This window comes from Lissotriton vulgaris, chromosome 2_1 (assembly GCF_964263255.1).
Source record: "Lissotriton vulgaris chromosome 2_1, aLisVul1.2, whole genome shotgun sequence".
Lineage (NCBI taxonomy): Eukaryota > Metazoa > Chordata > Amphibia > Caudata > Salamandridae > Lissotriton > Lissotriton vulgaris.
Window position 1 is genome coordinate 941,230,530 of NC_141687.1, and position 19,380 is coordinate 941,249,909.

General features: G+C 46.5%; 1 protein-coding gene across 3 annotated transcripts in view; it reads left to right on the top strand.

Annotated features, from left to right (window-relative positions):
- The window catches only part of CSF3R (colony stimulating factor 3 receptor), a 186,887-nt gene that overhangs the window by 61,699 nt on the left and 105,808 nt on the right, over positions 1–19,380 (top strand). For 2 of the 3 annotated variants that reach the window (XM_086956461.1, XM_086956460.1), the window contains exons 3-5: positions 2,022–2,318; positions 3,869–3,992; positions 6,019–6,206. In XM_086956461.1, coding sequence (XP_086812587.1) covers positions 2,022–2,318; positions 3,869–3,992; positions 6,019–6,206 — 609 coding nt within the window. The remainder of the gene's footprint in view (positions 1–2,021; positions 2,319–3,868; positions 3,993–6,018; positions 6,207–19,380) is intronic. The other variant, XM_086956459.1, reaches the window with a different exon arrangement.

The following is a 19,380-nucleotide window of genomic DNA, read 5'->3' on the forward strand; positions in this document are numbered from 1 at the left end:
AGTTATGAAAGGTTTTCTTTGCTCACTGTGCAAATTATGCCTGATCATGGAACAGATCGTAACTAATTCAGATATTAACATTTGCAGAGGCATACACTTCACATTGTTGTGGGCATTTCCATAATCAATATATAATACGGATATATGGGTATATCTGTCACCATGCATTGCACACATAACGTCTGATTAAGGCAATGAATGGTATTATATTTGAGAGCTGGCGTTCACCCCACGTTTTATTCCTGGTTCGTTTAAGAGTAAGTTAGAAACTCCAAAAAATGTTGCAGGCATCTGGGGAAATATTACAAGATTTGCAATACATGCCCTTAATCACTCTTCTGGCTCACCCCATTTTCATGGTTCCCTTGGATGTCTGATCCATTTAGATTAACTGATACCATTTTTGGGTAATCTTGTGCTCTGCAAATGCCTGAACATAACATAGCATAGCATGGCAGAACATAACATAACATAACATAACATGACATAACCTGACATAACATGAATTTGCATAAAGTATCCAAGTGTGAATTATTTTGAAGGTTTTACGTGCCTTATTGATGTTTAGAACCTTGTACGCGTTATCAGGCATTAATTATGCCATTCCCAGCCAGATTTACACATGTAAAACTCTGTGTTTATTTCGCAATCAGATTTTGATCTTATTTTGGAAAAAGGTGGTACAACGCCTGTAGACATAGTTTCCACAATCCACAGACTCATAACAAACTCCATTGTGTGGCCAAATGATTCTGACCAATATCAATTTGAGCTGGTGTGTGCAGGTGGGTCCCACCGGTACTCTTTTTTAGGGACTGCCACTTATTTCCCTCATCATACTTTAACCCAGTACTAAAGAGAGAAAAACACAAAAGGGGAAAGAAGGAGGAAGAGACAGGTGAAAAAACATTTACAAAGGAAGACAGCAGAGATGGAAAAGGAACCTGAAAGAGTGGTATAAATGTACAGGAAGTGTCTGGTGGCGGATGAAAGAGGCATGAGTTGGAATTCGGCTGCACAGCCTTGGTATTCGGCACCCCGATATTCAGATAGCACCGGACGAAGACTTCTGCACTAAACTTTGAGACACGGCAATAATGTGTTTTACAAATAAAGCAGTGCGTCTAGAGATCCCACATTCAAATACCAGCCACTGGAATATGATGGAAATTGTTTTCCTAAAGCCACCATTGCTCTTTGTGCTATGTCTTCCCAGCACTCCTGGCCCCAGTATGAATCAGCAACAAGTTTTCTTATGCATGTTCATTCAATAGATAACTTCCGACAATTTCTCAGCCAGCTGCTGACCAGTTTTTTTCACGCTCAGGAAAAATATATCTACCCTAATAGACCATCTTTGGTGAAAGTTCCTGTTAACCACTGGCTTTGTCTGATTCCAGTTGTGGTCTATGGACTTGAGAATATTGGCTATATGTGTTCAGTAGAATGAACAAACTGAAAAATATTAGATACACAAACAAGCTGCTGTTCCTCCTATTTACATTTCTCACCTAAATTACAAGAAAAGGGAGGAATATTTATTAATTTCATTTGGATGTAGCATACTTTGTTCCCAATGTAGGTTGAAATTATTTTGGTACCCTTAGCCCACGTGGCCATGGGTTCCATATGATGTTGCGCAGTATCACCCCATACACACAAAACACAATGCCAGTTAAGCACATCTTCAAAATTGAGACACAACTTTGAAAAGGCTACTGAACAATTTCACCATTTACCATCTCTCGCGTATTTTAGTTGACCACCTCCATTCATGAAATAACAAGTGGGTATTCACTTGTAACTAGTCCGTTTTGTGCATGGTGCATAATGCGGTGATGACAAGGTTCTCAGTTCTCAATATGCGGCTCTAATGTAGTGCCCACAACAATCGCACAGAAGCGTCAAAGCAAAAGAAGATAGCTACCATTACCCAGACTTCCAAAAGTTTCTGCATGGGATCTCAACACAAGAAGGAAGTGCTCATAATAACTCAAGTAGTTTCCCTTTTGCTCTTTCAGGCATCAAGGCTTGTGGTCATGTAGCCGTAGAATCACCAGTCGTCCAATTTGGATCCTTGATCACAGCAAGCTGCATCGTCCATCATGAGAACTGCAGTGCAATACAGGAGGGCATCATCCGTCTTCTGTGGACGCTCGATGGTCACCCCATTCCCAACACTCAACGTGGTGGCACATGGGGGGCACAGTCCAATGTGACCATCGAGGGATTTGACAGGCCCAAGGGAATACTTTCTTGCTATGTCGCTCAGAATGGAACACATCAGCTGGTGGGCAGAGAGGAGATCCAAGCAGGCTGTAAGTACCCACACCGGATCTAAATGAATAACCATGCTATGATTTCCTGTGTTGCCTTATGGCTTGTTTACACCATTATTGGAATGCTCTTTACGGTAAATCCATCTGCCAGTCAGTTCTTTGCTTTGTGTTTTTTTCTTTCTATGGTCGAAACTGTCTTTGGCAATCACAGAGTCTCCATGGCTCGTTTTCAAGCATACAATTTTTCCATATGGCACATTCATCTGACTATCTGTTATGTAATCCACCAACAATATTAACACAGTATAGAGGCTGGGAACATTAAATTCTATTAATGGACTTTAATATTTTGCTAATAATGCTAGTGTATTTAGAAAACGACTTTACAAATACACACTAGGCTTCCATCTAATAAATTATTTAGAAGTGGTATGTAATATATTCAAGAGAGGAACTCATAGGGACATAACATGAATAGCAATTGAGATAATGCAAACCAATATTGTGCACGTCTATATTTTCTATTATTAATATTATTGTTAATAAAAACAATATTATAACTTATTCAACATGCAGAATAAATCAATTAAAAATAGCAATGCCCCATTAATGGGAAAAATCAACATTTTATTACTTTTAGAGAGAATGTGGTAATGTCTGTCTCCATATCTCATCTGCAATTGCTTTCTCTACTTCTAATAGTAATTAGCGGTCATTGCCATATTTTCTCTAAAATGTTATTTACAAAGTATGCTATGCGGTGCATGTGGCATCTGTTCAAACAACCTCATTCTGGCATGATAAGAGAAAATAATTGATCAATCATATAAAATAAGACATTAAGCATATTGAAGTAAGCATCCTCATTCAGAAGCTATTTTCTGAAATCAACTTATTTTGTATGCCTGTTACTCTTAAATGTGAGGGTTTGGTTTGCAAAGTAGTGTATGAATGTCTTCAGTGGCATAGAGAAGTGTCATTCATTTTTCTGATAGATTCATTTTAAACATATTTTATCTTTGCTCTATAGTGACAGACTATAATATGGCAGGACAATATTTTGTCACTTGATATTGTGACATGTATTTATTCAATATTGTGCAAATAAAAATGCCGGCAGCAAAAACGGAATCCACAAAACTTTCTCAGAGTATGCATGGAAATCTGCGACTAGTGCTGTTTTCCAGATGCATCCTTAGAAATGTTCCAAAAAATTATACGTTGAGCAGAAGAGGAAATCTTTAACTCCAGTTGTAGACTATTTTTGTGAATCGGGCTTTGCATTTTCAAAACCAGTCCAGCTGATTTATTTTATGGAATTCTACCCTTAAATAAATAATTTAGTGCTGTAGTTCTTTGTTTTCTGTAGATATAGATATATGCCACAATGTGTCTTGAAACATGAGTCTGATGTATATTTTTTTTGTCAGTTTAGTAAAGTTCTTTTGTCATTTTTATATCATGAATTGCATGTTTTTGTAGCGTGAACTGACACCCAGGTGTCCTTGACTTGAATGCAATAGAAATTTCAAATAAATTAATGCATTTACAAAAAATAAATTGTTCAATGTTTCCTTTTTTGTGTTTAGATGCTCCCTCTAAACCAAGAGATTTAGTTTGCATCATGAATGTTACTGAGGACAGTTTGACATGCACCTGGGATCCAGGACGAGAGACCTACATTGACACGAACATCACACTGGAAAGATTTCGGTCAGTGTTGCATCCTTGTGACCTCTTGGGATAAATAAAGGGGCCATTTTAATTTAGAGTCTGATAATACCACACAACCTTTAGCTTTGCAATATTCTTTTCACATTCAATGGAATTACCATGTTATTCTGTGTTATCGGTAGCTCTGAACCAGAACCTAACAGGAACATTTTCAAAGATGTAGTAGGATCTTATTTGGGGGTGCATTAGAGGTAGGAGCTGTGATCCAGTGGTAGCAAAAATAGGCATAGCAGTAGGAGTTGTGGTCTGCTGCCTCTACATGTAGGCTTGCATCAGCAGGTACGTGTTCTGAAGCCCAGAGGGGGACGCGTTGTGGTCTAAGAGAAGGTGGCATTGTGTCCCACTAGGGAAAGGAGCAGTCTAGTGGTAAGAGATGTGATCTAGTCTCAAGGAAGGTGATCTTGTAATTTATTGTTTATCTAGTAGAAGGCAGACTGGCCCAGTGGAGTGAAGTGTGCCTTTGAGGCAGGAGATTATAGTTATTGGAAAGAATTTACGATCCAGTGGCAGTAAGAATTGTCTAATGAGTGGACAAATAATTTAGTGGCAGGTGGTCTGACCCAGTGAAATTGTGTTCTGTTTAGTTGCAGCGGTGATGGGCTACTGGCAGACAGTGTGTTGTAGAAGGAACAAATGTGTCTAGCAAGTGAGATGTAAATTAATGCATAAAATGTAACCTAGCAGCTAGGGGTATTGTCTAGCATTTAGAGATAGAGGGCCCGATTCACAGAACTAACTTAAGACAAAATCCTAAACTTACTACTTTTGGTATTCACAGAAGTTAGGACTTTGTCTTAAGTTTGTCTTAAAACAAACTTAAGACAGACTTAAGACAAACTTAAGACAAAATCCTAACTTAAGTCTGTCTTAAGTCTGTCTTAAAACAAAATTAAGACAAAATCCTAACTTCTGTGAATACCAAAAGTAGTAAGTTTAGGATTTTGTCTTAAGTTAGTTCTGTGAATCGGGCCCATAGACATGTAGCTGTGATCCTTCGACATTTTGTGTTGTTACATGTTTTTTTAGCAGTAGGAGTGGTCAAGAGGCAGTGGGGTTGTTTCTTTGCATTAGGTGTAGTCTAGTGAGATGTGTGATTTTATTGTGGAGATGTTGTCTAATGGAGGGAGGTGTAGTCTATTGCATAAGGCATATATTTCATTGGGGCATAAGGGTGTGATAATACTCATTCCATTCTGTTTTAACATGAGATAATGAAGAAAGGTATGTGGCTTTCTATCTCCTGTTGTGCGCCCCTCAGTCACACTACCTCACTTACAGTAATGGTAAATCAATTTGTTTACAATTGTAAGGGTACTCAACGGAACTTCCTTGTGTGCGTAGTACAAGAACATGTGATGTTTTAAGGAATACTTAGTCCTACTTACATTCTCTTTTCTTTATTTCATGCTATAATTGCCACCAACCGAAACACATTATATAATCATTGCAGTTGTAAGGTAATTAGAGATCCTCTGGAAAATAACATCTAATATTTAATGGTACTGTGGACACTGCACTTCTGCGATACCCATAGTGACTGAATGACTCCATCAGTGAAACGAACTGTATCAACTGCAATATACTCTCACGGATGATATATCTACACCTCTGGCATTTATACCTCGAACATCCCTTTCACACGTTTAGATAAGAAACAAGAAGTATGTATTATACACTTTGTACATAGCGTGGAATGCTACAGGAAAGCACAGGGGAAGACTGATGTACATGAACATGAGCACATATCCCAACATGCCAGAGATCATGAAAGGCTTCCTCAGCTGAGTTAGCACTTGACATGTCATTGACTCTGCACAGTTCCACCAGTGCCTCAGAGGCAACCAGCCTCTCGGGAACCCCCACTTTCCATATTGGCAAGACTGTCTCTTGACAAACATACTTCAAAATCTTACTTTGCAAACACCATATGTCACTTTTTTTAACAATTATGAAATTTACAATTCTATGGGGGTCAATCTTGAATCTGCTGTACCATATATTCCAGAAACAGAGGACGATGTGGGGTTCCCCAGGAGAAGATAGAAGACTGCATTCCAAAGAAAGGGCAGAGTTCCTGCACCATCCCTCGGGAATTCCTCAATCTCTACCAAAAGGTGGACATGTGGGTGACAACCAAGAATGCCTTGGGCAGGGCAGAATCAGAACACATCTGCTTGGACCCCATGGAAGTAGGTAGGTGGACGATGGAGTACAGCTGGCTGACCTAGGAAAGATGGGATGGGTCAATCATCATTTCTCCATCTCAGAGGATTCCTGAGAAGTTCACTTTCTTACCCGCGTCAGCATTATGACCTAGGGGCATATTATCTGGGGGCGGCAATAAATAACGCAAAGCGAGCTTAGCGCTTTTTTATTTATCGCCGCCCATCGCTGGAATTTATCGCCCTGATAGCACGTTATTAACAACGCGTTTCCCCAGGGCGATTAAAATTCCAGCGATAGCAGGGAAATCGCTGTTTTGCAGGGAACATCACTGGTTTTCCAGCGATGTTCCCTGCAAAGCGGCGATAACCTTGCTGATACGACCCTGTGGTCGTATCAGCATAATCCACCCACTATGTTAGGGATAGCTAAGTCAGGATTTTAGCAGATGTTGGATTTTGGGGAAAACCGCAGACTTCGCCAAAATCTAACTAGTGCTAGACTCCTGTGGGCTGCCTGTAAATATCGCGATGTGAACATCAGTGATATCTTACAAGGTAGTCCATTGGGGTACGCCCAGTGACGCCCACTTTGCATCTCGTTAGAGATGCAAAGGGAGGCGTCGGGAAAAGGGGTGCAAACATGCGATTATGCATGTTAGCACCCTCTTGTTAGTGGGGCGATAGTTTTATCGCCGTTTTTTGGCTTTTTAAGCCAAAAAAGCGGAGTTAAAGCCCTTGTTAATATGCCCCTTAGTGTCACAAATGTTCTTTACGTATATTTGTAGCACTACCTCTTCCCCCCATACACTTACCCTCTAATAGTGCATCCAAAAGCTTTTCTGTCTTTGAAGCCTCTTCGGCGCTCTATAGAGGTTTTTTTTTTTGTTGAAAATATTTTTATTACCAGTATCAAACATGGACATATATAACGCCAGACAAAACATCCAATACATTTCAATGGTAAAGGTCCACATATTTCAAACAATAATATGCATTTGTGTAATTTTCTGTTTTTGTTACATTCCCATCCTCACTCTTTATGAACTCCCCCCTCCCACAATGTAACCCAGCACTTACACTCGTATATTCATGCTATATTTCACACTTAGCCTGACTTTGCATCTGATACTCATAGTCCGTACCCTGCTATATCTGCACTCACTCCAGTGTTCAGCATCTCTAAGTCCTTTCTCTCTCTCTGCACCTGAGCCTGTGCTCCCTCAATGGATGAAGGGGTAACAGGGAGGAGAGGGACAATACTCTGGTCACAAGGCATGTATTTCCCCGGCCCCGTCATCAGTGGAAGCTAAAGACATATTATCACCATTACCGGATTCAAAAGTCCCAACCATAGCATTCCAGTCTATCGATATGGGAGTTTTCCTGAGGCCCCTACGTTCCTCCCGCTGCAATTCCATACCTTCCGCCTTCCCCCAACGCACCACTTCCCCGCGCCACACATCTGGGTCTGGTGGTCTAGCTGACTTCCATCTCATAGTTATGGTTCTTTTAGCCAGCAAGAGGGCCAAGTCGGCAAATCATGTAGCTACACTCTTTTTCTTTTCAGAAGGGCCCAGCCCCAGCAAACTATATGACATGGATGTGTATGGTCTGGCTGGCGCTATTGCAGTCAATGTGTCATGCACTATCGTCCAGTAGTACCCCAGCTTTGGGCAGTCCCATAGCATGTGAACCAGTTGCGCGTCTTCCGCACCACAGCGTGGACACGTATCCGTAGTGTTCCAGAACATGACGCGCAGCCGATGTGGCGTAAGGTATGCCCTGTGTACCACCATGAGCTGTATAAACTTAAACTTTGGATTCCTCAAAACCTTTTTAAGGGAATTTCAGAATTCTCTCCCATTCCTTGTCTCTAAGTTCCCTTCCTATGTCTCCTTCCCACTTGTCTCTCAGTGGTCGCAGCGAGACTGCCCTTCCAGCTCTGATGCCACTCGCTATTCATTTTGTTAGGTGACTGCCAGCCCCCATCAAATACTGCATGGTAAGGAGTGGGTTCGTGGGAGGTTCATCGTCGTTCGGCGTCCATGTCAGTGTAATGTAGTGTCTGACCCTGGCATGTAATAGAAACAGCCCCCCGGCATGTGATGTGATCTGCGAAAATCCGCAAAAGTCATAATATGGCCCTCCTGAAATAGGTCTCCCACTTGCAAGACGCCCGCATCACCCCAGGCAGCGAGTACCCGGTCCGACAGTAGGCCCGTCCCCATCGGAAGCCCTAGGAGCGGTATCGTGGGCGCATAGGAAGATTGTGCGTTTGTGTATTTCACCGCCTTCCTCCAGCAGGAAATAGCCAGTTTAAGTAGGTGCGGCGTCGAGCCGGGGATCTCAACCATCGGCAGCAACAGGTTGTGAATAGCTCCAGATGCTCTATGGGCCTCGGTCATGCCAATCTCATACAGGTTGCGGCCCGCTAGCCAGTAGGCCAGCCATTGCAGTTGACACGTGTAACCATAGGCCTTCATATCTTGGACTCCCATACCTACTTCCGCAGTAGGGAGCTGCAATTTGGCCAAGCTAATGCAGCGTCTACCCGACCCTCAGATTAATTCCGTGAGTATAGTGTTCAATGTTCTGAATGTGCTCGACGGAACCAGAAGCGGTAGGTTCGTGAAAAAATATATTAGGCGGGGCAGCACCACCATTTTAGAAATAGCCACCCGTCCCGACACAGAGAGCGGCAATGAATTCCAGAATAGTACTTGTGAATTCAGTGCAGTCATCGCTCTGCCCAGGTTCCCGTCTAGCATGTCCTTTGTCCCCCTGTATATTTGTATCCCTAAGTACCGGAATGTCACCTCCGCCATCTGAAAACAGTGGGGGGGGAATTGCAATTGGGTTGCTCCCTCAGACTCGGAGAAACAATATCCATAAGACTTGGCGTCATTAATCGTGAGGCCCGACAGAGCCCGAAACTTCTCGAATATTTCGGGCATGGGGTCAAGGCAGCCTGTCACGTCCCCCAGATAAAGGACTATGTCGTCCGCATAAGCCAACACTACGTGGACCGCCTCATCTCGCCGTATCCCCTTGTGGCATGCTGAGGTCCGAAGTTTGCATAGTAAGGGTTCTAACGCCAGTATAAATAATAGGGGCAATAGCGGGCAGCCCTGCCTGGTGCCCCTCGCCACTTCCAGGGGGCCTGAAAGGCATCTGTTTGTGCGTACCCGGGCTGTTGGGTGCGTATATAATAGAGTCACCCAGGTTATGAATTCCGGCGGAATTCCAAATCTATGCAATGCTGCGAACATATAATCCCACCTGAGGGAATCAAAGGCCTGTTTAAAGTCCAAAGAGATACAGCCCTCCCCACCTTCAGTCGCTTTTGCGTGGAGCATTATTTGGCTGAGCCTCCGCAAATTAATTGCCGTACTCCGACCTGGCACAAAACCGCATTGGTCAGGATGTATCAAGTGCGGAATGTATTAAGCCAGGCGTGCCGCTAGGACCTTACTCAAAACCTTGTAGTCTGTGTTTAGTAGCGAAAGTGGTCTGTAGTTAGCTAATTGGAGCCCGTCCCTTCCAGGTTTTAGGAGTCAAACTATCAGCGCCTGCAGTGACGACTGTGGTAGCCCCCTGGACTTCAACGCCTCCTGATACACTACATGTAATCTTGGTGCAAGCAGATCGATATAAGTCCCATAGAACTCAGCTGGTAGGCCGTCTGACCCAGGGGATTTATTCCTTGGTAGCGCGCGGATCGCCTGCCGTATCTCCGCGACCGAGATGGGGCGCGCCAAGTCCTCTCTCTGGTGCGCCGCTAGCTGCGGTAGACTGAGGTCAGTCATGAACACCTCAAGAGCCTCAACTGACAACTGCTGGTGCCGCCCATACAGTGTCTCATAATAGTCCCTGAAAGTAGCGTTTATACCTATTTGTGACGAAATCGGTACCCCATCTTGGCTTGCCACCTCCAGTATAGGCGTGTACACGGGATCGTTCCGCACCAGACGTGCCAATGGGGGCCCGACCTCTCCGCATGTGCGTTTTGCCTGCATGTGTACACCCTATAGTCCAATAACCGCAGCTCTTCAAGCAATTCAGCATGTTGAACGTGTGCCTCTTGCAACGGCGTGAAGTGTATACGTGTACCTGCTGCCTCACTCTCCAGCATTGCCAGTCTCCCCTCTACCTCCCGAAGCCTCTCCAGTACTGTGTATCTCATGCCCACCTTCGTGCTCGTCACCACACCTCTGATGGACACCTTAAAGGCGTCCCACTCGATCTGCCGCGAGCTAGCCGTGCCATCGTTTGTAGCGAAGTATTGTGATATGGCATCTGTCAATGCAGCCCGGAAGACTGTATCTTCCAGTAGTTCCGGTGTTAGGCGCCAAGTCGGTATAGGAGTCGGGATCTTACCCCATTGTAGCGTGACTTCCACCGGGTTATGATCAGAAAACGTTTTACCCATATGCTCAGCAGTCACCACAGAGCCCAGTAAGTGCCTTGAGCAGAAAATGCGATCTATTCTAGTGTGTAGGTTATGATGTGGGGAGTAAAAGGTATATTCCCTGTGTAGCAATTGTGTGCTCCTCCATATGTCAGCTAAGTCCCAACCTTCCGCCCAACGTGTTAGAGCTTCAGCCTGCCGCCTACTCTCTGTCGCCTGCAGTGGTGGGTGAGACCTGTCAAGGGAGATGTCCAAGACGGCGTTGTAATCCCCCCCTATAAGCCAATCATACTCAGACCATTCCACCAACACCTTGGTGATCATGTCAAGGAAGTCCGACTGACCCGTGTTCAGGGCGTAGACACTACCCAGTACAATAGGGGAACCATCTAACAACCCCCTCACAAACACGTATCTACCGTCCCTATCCACCTTCTTCTCCACCAGTTTAAAAGGGACAGAGTTCTTGAGCCATATTGCCGCTCCTCTCGAGAACGCGGAATAGGTAGTAGCAAACAATTGACCCTTCCATTTCTTAAGCAGTTTATCACTCTCTGCACTATTAAGGTGTGTCTCCTGGAGGTACGCTATGGTAGTGTGTCTCCGGTTCAGCTGTGCCAAGATTCTATGCCTCTTGTGAATTGATCCCATGCCCCGCACATTCCAGGTCCATATCTTATATGTGCTAGGAGCCTCCATCGCAGTGCATGTCAGTTACATCTGGCAGTGTCAGTACTAATAGTGCGCTATACTTAGTGTGTGGTGTTCCAAGTGCCCGTAAACCCCTCAACTCACTAACCTTAAGGTCCCCATGTAAAGAAACCTGGGGTCCAAACATCCGCGCCCAACGTGGGCAACAGTTAACCTGAAACATGCCTGCGCTCTGGGGATGTGGTGCCCACGAGCACTCCCTGGAAACCTGCTGGTGTTATAGCATTGTATCCTATACAAGTATGTACCCTTCTCCCTGGTAGTCCACCCTCGCTCCCTGGCAATCCTTATACGTTACCAATCAGCGTCTTCATCTGGCACTGTCAAAATTCGTTCACCACTTGGGCAGTAATTTTTGGGAACAATTGTAAACTGGTGACAGAGCCCGACATTTCCGTGCGTGTGTCCGAATTGCTGCCCATGTCCGACCTGTCCCTGGCATCATGTGCTGCCAGCGCATCCTCCGTCTGCAAGGCCACTTCCGCCGTCTCACGTGTGTTTCCCATTAGCTTCCCTCCTTTCGCACCCTGTCCCTCCGCAGAGTGGCTTCGCGCGCTGCGCTGCGACCCTCCTCGACGGGACGGGCCCGCATCCTGGTCTTCCTCCAATGGGTCCTGTTGTGGTGACAGTGCTACCTCCATCTACTCCGCCACCTCTTCCGGGGAGTCGAAGAAATAGGATTTGTTGCTGTGAATTATTTTGATTTACAAAAGGGGGTGGTGATGAACAGAGTGTCTGAATTGAGCAGACCACTCTTACCCAGTCCAAAGATCAGGGCTTGATCCATCACCATTATTTATCTCACTGCCCCATCCCAGCTCAGAACCTGGCTATATGCAAATCAGTCTGTCCCTGGCCCAGTGCATCATGGGAACAGGGCAGACTAAACTACCAAGCCAATTCTTTACCAGAAAGGAGACAAGCTACCGGGGACCGGTTTCTGGCATTTCAGCCGTCTTCGGCCCGGCTTGCTTGAATCCTGATGGAGCAGTGAGAAAGGGACTCATGTCTGAGTATACCCTGCCACACCTATAGTGGCCAAAATCGATTTACAAAAGGGGGTGGTGATGAACAGAGTGTCTGAATTGAGCAGACCACTCTTACCCAGTCCAAAGATCAGGGCTTGATCCATCACCGTTATTTATCTCACTGCCCCATCCCAGCTCAGAACCTGGCTATATGCAAATCAGTCTGTCCCTGGCCCAGTGCATCATGGGAACAGGGCAGACTAAACTACCAAGCCAATTCTTTACCAGAAAGGAGACAAGCTACCGGGGACCGGTTTCTGGCATTTCAGCCGTCTTCGGCCCGGCTTGCTTGAATCCTGATGGAGCAGTGAGAAAGGGACTCATGTCTGAGTATACCCTGCCACACCTATAGTGGCCAAAATCGATTTACAAAAGGGGGTGGTGATGAACAGAGTGTCTGGATTGAGCAGACCACTCTTACCCAGTCCAAAGATCAGGGCTTGATCCATCACCGTTATTTATCTCACTGCCCCATCCCAGCTCAGAACCTGGCTATATGCAAATCAGTCTGTCCCTGGCCCAGTGCATCATGGGAACAGGGCAGACTAAACTACCAAGCCAATTCTTTACCAGAAAGGAGACAAGCTACCGGGGACCGGTTTCTGGCATTTCAGCCGTCTTCGGCCCGGCTTGCTTGAATCCTGATGGAGCAGTGAGAAAGGGACTCATGTCTGAGTATACCCTGCCACACCTATAGTGGCCAAAATCGATTTACAAAAGGGGGTGGTGATGAACAGAGTGTCTGAATTGAGCAGACCACTCTTACCCAGTCCAAAGATCAGGGCTTGATCCATCACCGTTATTTATCTCACTGCCCCATCCCAGCTCAGAACCTGGCTATATGCAAATCAGTCTGTCCCTGGCCCAGTGCATCATGGGAACAGGGCAGACTAAACTACCAAGCCAATTCTTTACCAGAAAGGAGACAAGCTACCGGGGACCGGTTTCTGGCATTTCAGCCGTCTTCGGCCCGGCTTGCTTGAATCCTGATGGAGCAGTGAGAAAGGGACTCATGTCTGAGTATACCCTGCCACACCTATAGTGGCCAAAATCGATTTACAAAAGGGGGTGGTGATGAACAGAGTGTCTGAATTGAGCAGACCACTCTTACCCAGTCCAAAGATCAGGGCTTGATCCATCACCGTTATTTATCTCACTGCCCCATCCCAGCTCAGAACCTGGCTATATGCAAATCAGTCTGTCCCTGGCCCAGTGCATCATGGGAACAGGGCAGACTAAACTACCAAGCCAATTCTTTACCAGAAAGGAGACAAGCTACCGGGGACCGGTTTCTGGCATTTCAGCCGTCTTCGGCCCGGCTTGCTTGAATCCTGATGGAGCAGTGAGAAAGGGACTCATGTCTGAGTATACCCTGCCACACCTATAGTGGCCAAAATCGATTTACAAAAGGGGGTGGTGATGAACAGAGTGTCTGAATTGAGCAGACCACTCTTACCCAGTCCAAAGATCAGGGCTTGATCCATCACCGTTATTTATCTCACTGCCCCATCCCAGCTCAGAACCTGGCTATATGCAAATCAGTCTGTCCCTGGCCCAGTGCATCATGGGAACAGGGCAGACTAAACTACCAAGCCAATTCTTTACCAGAAAGGAGACAAGCTACCGGGGACCGGTTTCTGGCATTTCAGCCGTCTTCGGCCCGGCTTGCTTGAATCCTGATGGAGCAGTGAGAAAGGGACTCATGTCTGAGTATACCCTGCCACACCTATAGTGGCCAAAATCGATTTACAAAAGGGGGTGGTGATGAACAGAGTGTCTGAATTGAGCAGACCACTCTTACCCAGTCCAAAGATCAGGGCTTGATCCATCACCGTTATTTATCTCACTGCCCCATCCCAGCTCAGAACCTGGCTATATGCAAATCAGTCTGTCCCTGGCCCAGTGCATCATGGGAACAGGGCAGACTAAACTACCAAGCCAATTCTTTACCAGAAAGGAGACAAGCTACCGGGGACCGGTTTCTGGCATTTCAGCCGTCTTCGGCCCGGCTTGCTTGAATCCTGATGGAGCAGTGAGAAAGGGACTCATGTCTGAGTATACCCTGCCACACCTATAGTGGCCAAAATCGATTTACAAAAGGGGGTGGTGATGAACAGAGTGTCTGAATTGAGCAGACCACTCTTACCCAGTCCAAAGATCAGGGCTTGATCCATCACCGTTATTTATCTCACTGCCCCATCCCAGCTCAGAACCTGGCTATATGCAAATCAGTCTGTCCCTGGCCCAGTGCATCATGGGAACAGGGCAGACTAAACTACCAAGCCAATTCTTTACCAGAAAGGAGACAAGCTACCGGGGACCGGTTTCTGGCATTTCAGCCGTCTTCGGCCCGGCTTGCTTGAATCCTGATGGAGCAGTGAGAAAGGGACTCATGTCTGAGTATACCCTGCCACACCTATAGTGGCCAAAATCGATTTACAAAAGGGGGTGGTGATGAACAGAGTGTCTGAATTGAGCAGACCACTCTTACCCAGTCCAAAGATCAGGGCTTGATCCATCACCGTTATTTATCTCACTGCCCCGTCCCTCACCACCCCTTGTTGTGAATTATTTTGAAGCGGGCAGGGAAGAGCAGGGCATATTTCAGATTGTGATCATGTAGTTTGCGTTTCACACCCAGGAAGGTCGACCTAGCTTTCTGCACTGCTGGGGTGAAATCCGAATATATAGACACTGTCTTGTCTTTGAATGTCAGTGGTGCTTTTTCTCTTGCCACTCTCAGCACTGCGTCTCTGTCCTTGTAGTGTAGGAGGCGTGCGATAAGCGGTCTCGGCGGGGCTCCTGGACTGGGTGACTTCGATGGTATTCTGTGTGCTCTCTCCACGCTATACAGCGGAGTGAGTTCCGCGGGTTCCACTACTTTCTTCAGCCAGTCTTCTACAAACTGTGTGGGGTTTCTCCCTTCGCTGCGTTCCGGAACCCGTAAAATTCGGACGTTATTACGGCGTGCTCGCCCTTCCGCATCATCCATCCTATCCCAGAGCACTTTGAGTTGCCGCTCCATGCTCTCCAGCTTCGTGGAATGTTCAGTTTGTTGCGGAATCAGGTCGTCTAGTGCAATCTTGTGTTCCATTACTTTCTCTGCCAACTTATTGTGATCGGCTTTGAGGAGGGAGAGGACCGTCGCCATGGCGTTCCTACGTGTTTCCAGCACCTCCCTGAAGGCCTTGATTTCGATCAAAATGAGGTCCAGTTTTGCCTCTTGCGTGCCCTTGCACGTCGGCGGTATTATTTCATTGTTCGAGGATGCCAGTGGGTCGTCTGAGCCCGTGGATTGGACGTCGGCATTCGCCCCTGCTCCTGAATCTTGGTCCTGTTTCTCCCCATTGCTCGCAACGTGTAGGCCGCGCCGCCGGGGCTCCGCGTGCACACCCTGTTCATGTCTCAGTGGACGACAGTCTGCAATGGATCCACCAATCCGCATCAGCCGTCACAAGGCCTGCAGTCAGCGCCCGCAGGTGGGCACAGCACTGTCCGGGGGTGTTCCTCACGTGCGTTGGCCCTCTGGTTGCCCCTGCCGATGTCGACACCACTGAGAGTAATTATGCAGTGCGCGGGCACACCGTGAACATATGGCGCAAGGGAGGGCTGCGACCCGGGCTGCGATAGGGGCGTTGCCTGCGGGATGTCCTCTCATCCCTTGTTTCCTGGGGGCTAGAAATATCCACCTCTCCGCAGACCAGGTGGTGTGTCTCGTAATGCGTTTCGTGCTCTCCGGTCCTGGCACTGCACAGCTGTGTGCTCGCGGTCGTACTGCCTCGCTCCGCTCAGCGTGTGGATTCAAACTGTGTTTGGAATTGCTGGGTGGCGGCTGTACCCGTATCTCCTCCGCAGCTGGGGTTATGATATTAATAGAGAAGAACTTGCGAATACCGGCTGAGATTATTCACAATACCAGTCCGGCGTAGTGGGCATCAACACCTCTTCTCGGGCACAAGCTATGGCAAAGGCAATAAACCGCCGCCTGTATCTCTATTCAGCACGGCACTGTGGGAGAAGCTCATTTAGTAGCAAGAGCCCACACACAGCCCCCCTCGCTGCCCCCTTCTACGGTAGTCCAAGCCCCAGACTTGTCATGCCGATTGTATCCCCCACTGCCATCTCATAACCCCATTGCACCTCGTTGATGTTGGTGGGGCAGGCCGTCTTAGGTTCAGGCATCCGTCTCGGTTATACATAAAATGGCGCCCGCTACCCCCGTGCATTCACAGCGGGTCGCGCTCCTCTGGGACCAAAGTGTCACTCAGGCTCTCCCGGGTCGGCCGCCGCCAGCCCTTTTCAGATGTACAGCACGCTGCTCACCACCGCTCCGCCTTAGCCCGATCACTGAATCCTCTGTACCGGTGGCGTTCCGTGTGGTCGGGTTCCAGCCACAGGGCCCACGCCCATCAGCCAATGTGACCGGCTGTGACGTCCGCGCTGTCCGTACCACCGCTCAGCGCTCCGCTGACCCCGACACAGCACTCCGCTCCGCTAGATGCAGTCGCTACCTGTGGTGTTCTCGCAGCGGGTCGCCTCATACGCCTCCGGGCTCCGATCGTTGTCCCTGGCCGCAAGTTGCACACGGTCCGACTCTTCCTCTCACTTTAGACCGTGGCTCCCAGCGTTCAGCAAGGCCTCCCCTGCACCTACAGCGCTCCTCACTTGCCAGGATGACCCTGCGATGTCAGCTCGAGTCTGCCAGCCCTCTGCACCTCCAACAGTCGATGGGCGAAGGTGGGTGTCCCTCTGGAGTCGGGAATCCAGGATAATTAGCAGAGTGTCAGGGCATAGGACGGAGCTAGTCTAGTTCACGTCCGCCATGCTTGACTCCGGGCGCTCTATAGAGGTTCCGCTGTTTTAATACGGTTTTACTGGTGTACCGAATCATACACGATTACAGAAAAACTATTTACTTTTTTAATTTTCACACATGCTACTTTATTAGAACACAAGAAAAAAGAATATGCTTTGAAATTAAAAATAAAATTAAAAAATTCAGCAGCTACACAAACTGAATTCAGACATTTGAGAAATATTTAAGAGTAAGTCTCCTGTAAAGTGATGAATAATTAAAATAGTAGAGTAAAGCTGTTAACTCTAAGTTCCATCACTAAACATCAATCATTTTGTAAAGACATCACAAACTGTCTTTTTACCGCAGATATATAGTCCCTCTGCCTTCTTATAGCTTTCCATTAGTGCGGATACCTCATTGGTGTCACAATAATATACAAGTGTGTTACTCCTCAATTTATTAATTCATTTTTTCATTCCTGTTAGAAACTGAGTTTCTGGTTGGCAGAGGTGTGCACTCTGTCCAAGCAGGAGTCACAATCCCAGTTAAGGTAAGTCAGATACACAACATAAATTAGTCTGTGCTCACCCTTTGGTAGCTTGGCACAGAGCAGCAGGCTTAACTGAAGAGGCAATGTGTAAATTATTTGTGCAACACTTCAAAGAGGAACACAGTGAAGACGCCACAAAAAGTCTGCACACTAGTTTAGAGAAAAAGATTTTAATTTTATAAATAACACAAGACCAAAACGACAGAAATCTAATTAGTAGAAATGGAGCTATGGATTGTTAAAGATTAAAAGTGAAAAATAACCCTTAGAAGCAATAAGTGCCTATATGGTTTTCTGGTCACACTGGACCGAGGCAAAGTCAAAAGTTCAGGCCGACCATGATGGAGTGTGGGCCTGATACAGGAGTCATGCTAGGCCTGATAAACAAAAGTACCTTGATCCTGGTAGCAAAAGCAAAATGTGGGGAGCAGAGCAGCAATACGTTGGTGTCGACCTCACAGTCGACGTGATATGTCGGTTTTCCCCACGTAACCATGGCAATGCGCCGGTTCTGAAGATAAAGATACAGGTCCAAGATGCTTTGGTTCTGAAGCCGATGCCGCAGGTTTTCTCCACATAGTCTGGGGAATGCTTCGATCGTCCCTCCTACAGCAGCAGCGATGCAGTGGTTCAGATGCATTGGTTCTGATACAATATGCTGGTTCCAAGTGTGACCCACTGGTTCTGTTCTCGCAACAGCGTTGATGCACTGACACTGCTCATGCAGCAGAGGATGTGTATGTTCTACTGAAGCAAGCACCTGGATCCTCTTCCAATTGACCAGGCACAGGAGCTGTGAGTAAGACTGACATCCCTGAGTTTTATAACAGGAGGCAAGCTGGCATGCCCTTGGCCATCACTCAGGGTTCAGATCAAAGAGTCTAGTTCTTCGGACAGTAGCAGGCAGTAGCGCAGAAGGGCAAAAAAGCAGTTCTTCCAGAGCAGCAGTCCAACAGGGTGTCAGTCCTTGTAGCAACACATCTATCCTTCCTCCTGGCAGAGTTTCTTCACAGGTCCAGTAGAGTATGATTTGGTGGTATCGGAGACTCATTACTTATAACCAGTTGTGCCGTTGGATTGGTGGTGACTTCAAAGAGGGGCTTTGGAGTGAACAGAGGTACTACCTCCGAGCTCTGGCTCCAGGCTCACTATAGGGGGGTATGCAGCCCTTTGTGTGGGGATAGAACACAACCTATTCATGTGTGTAAGCTCCTCCCTCCCATACTGCCCAGGATGGCCCATGAGGATGGGGATGGCCAACTAGGCTCTCTCAGTCACACCTAAACTCCCTTTGTGTTTGGCTGTCTAGAGAGAATGCACAAAGTCCGGCATTTACCCACCACAAGTGTGTATTGGAGACAGGCTGCAAGCTAAAAGCAGAAAAATGCCATCTTTATAAAACTATAATGAGGGGAGTTAAGCCCAGTGGGCGAAGTACTGGCTAGGCCGTTTATAAATGTAGCAAGAAGTGGGCCAGGACCTGGGTTGTTTTTTGCGTCTTAAATTAGCACTAGACCAAACTATTTCTTTTATTTGATCTGGTACTTTATTTATACCTTTTTCTTTAACTTTTTTAGTTCTTTGTTGCGTTTTTGGAACAGAAAAAGACAGTGATGTCTATATATACAGAAAACTCTTGTGTACATATAATGAACAAAACATTAAACAACAAAATTGTGTTTTAGATACACAATCTAAATGAACATT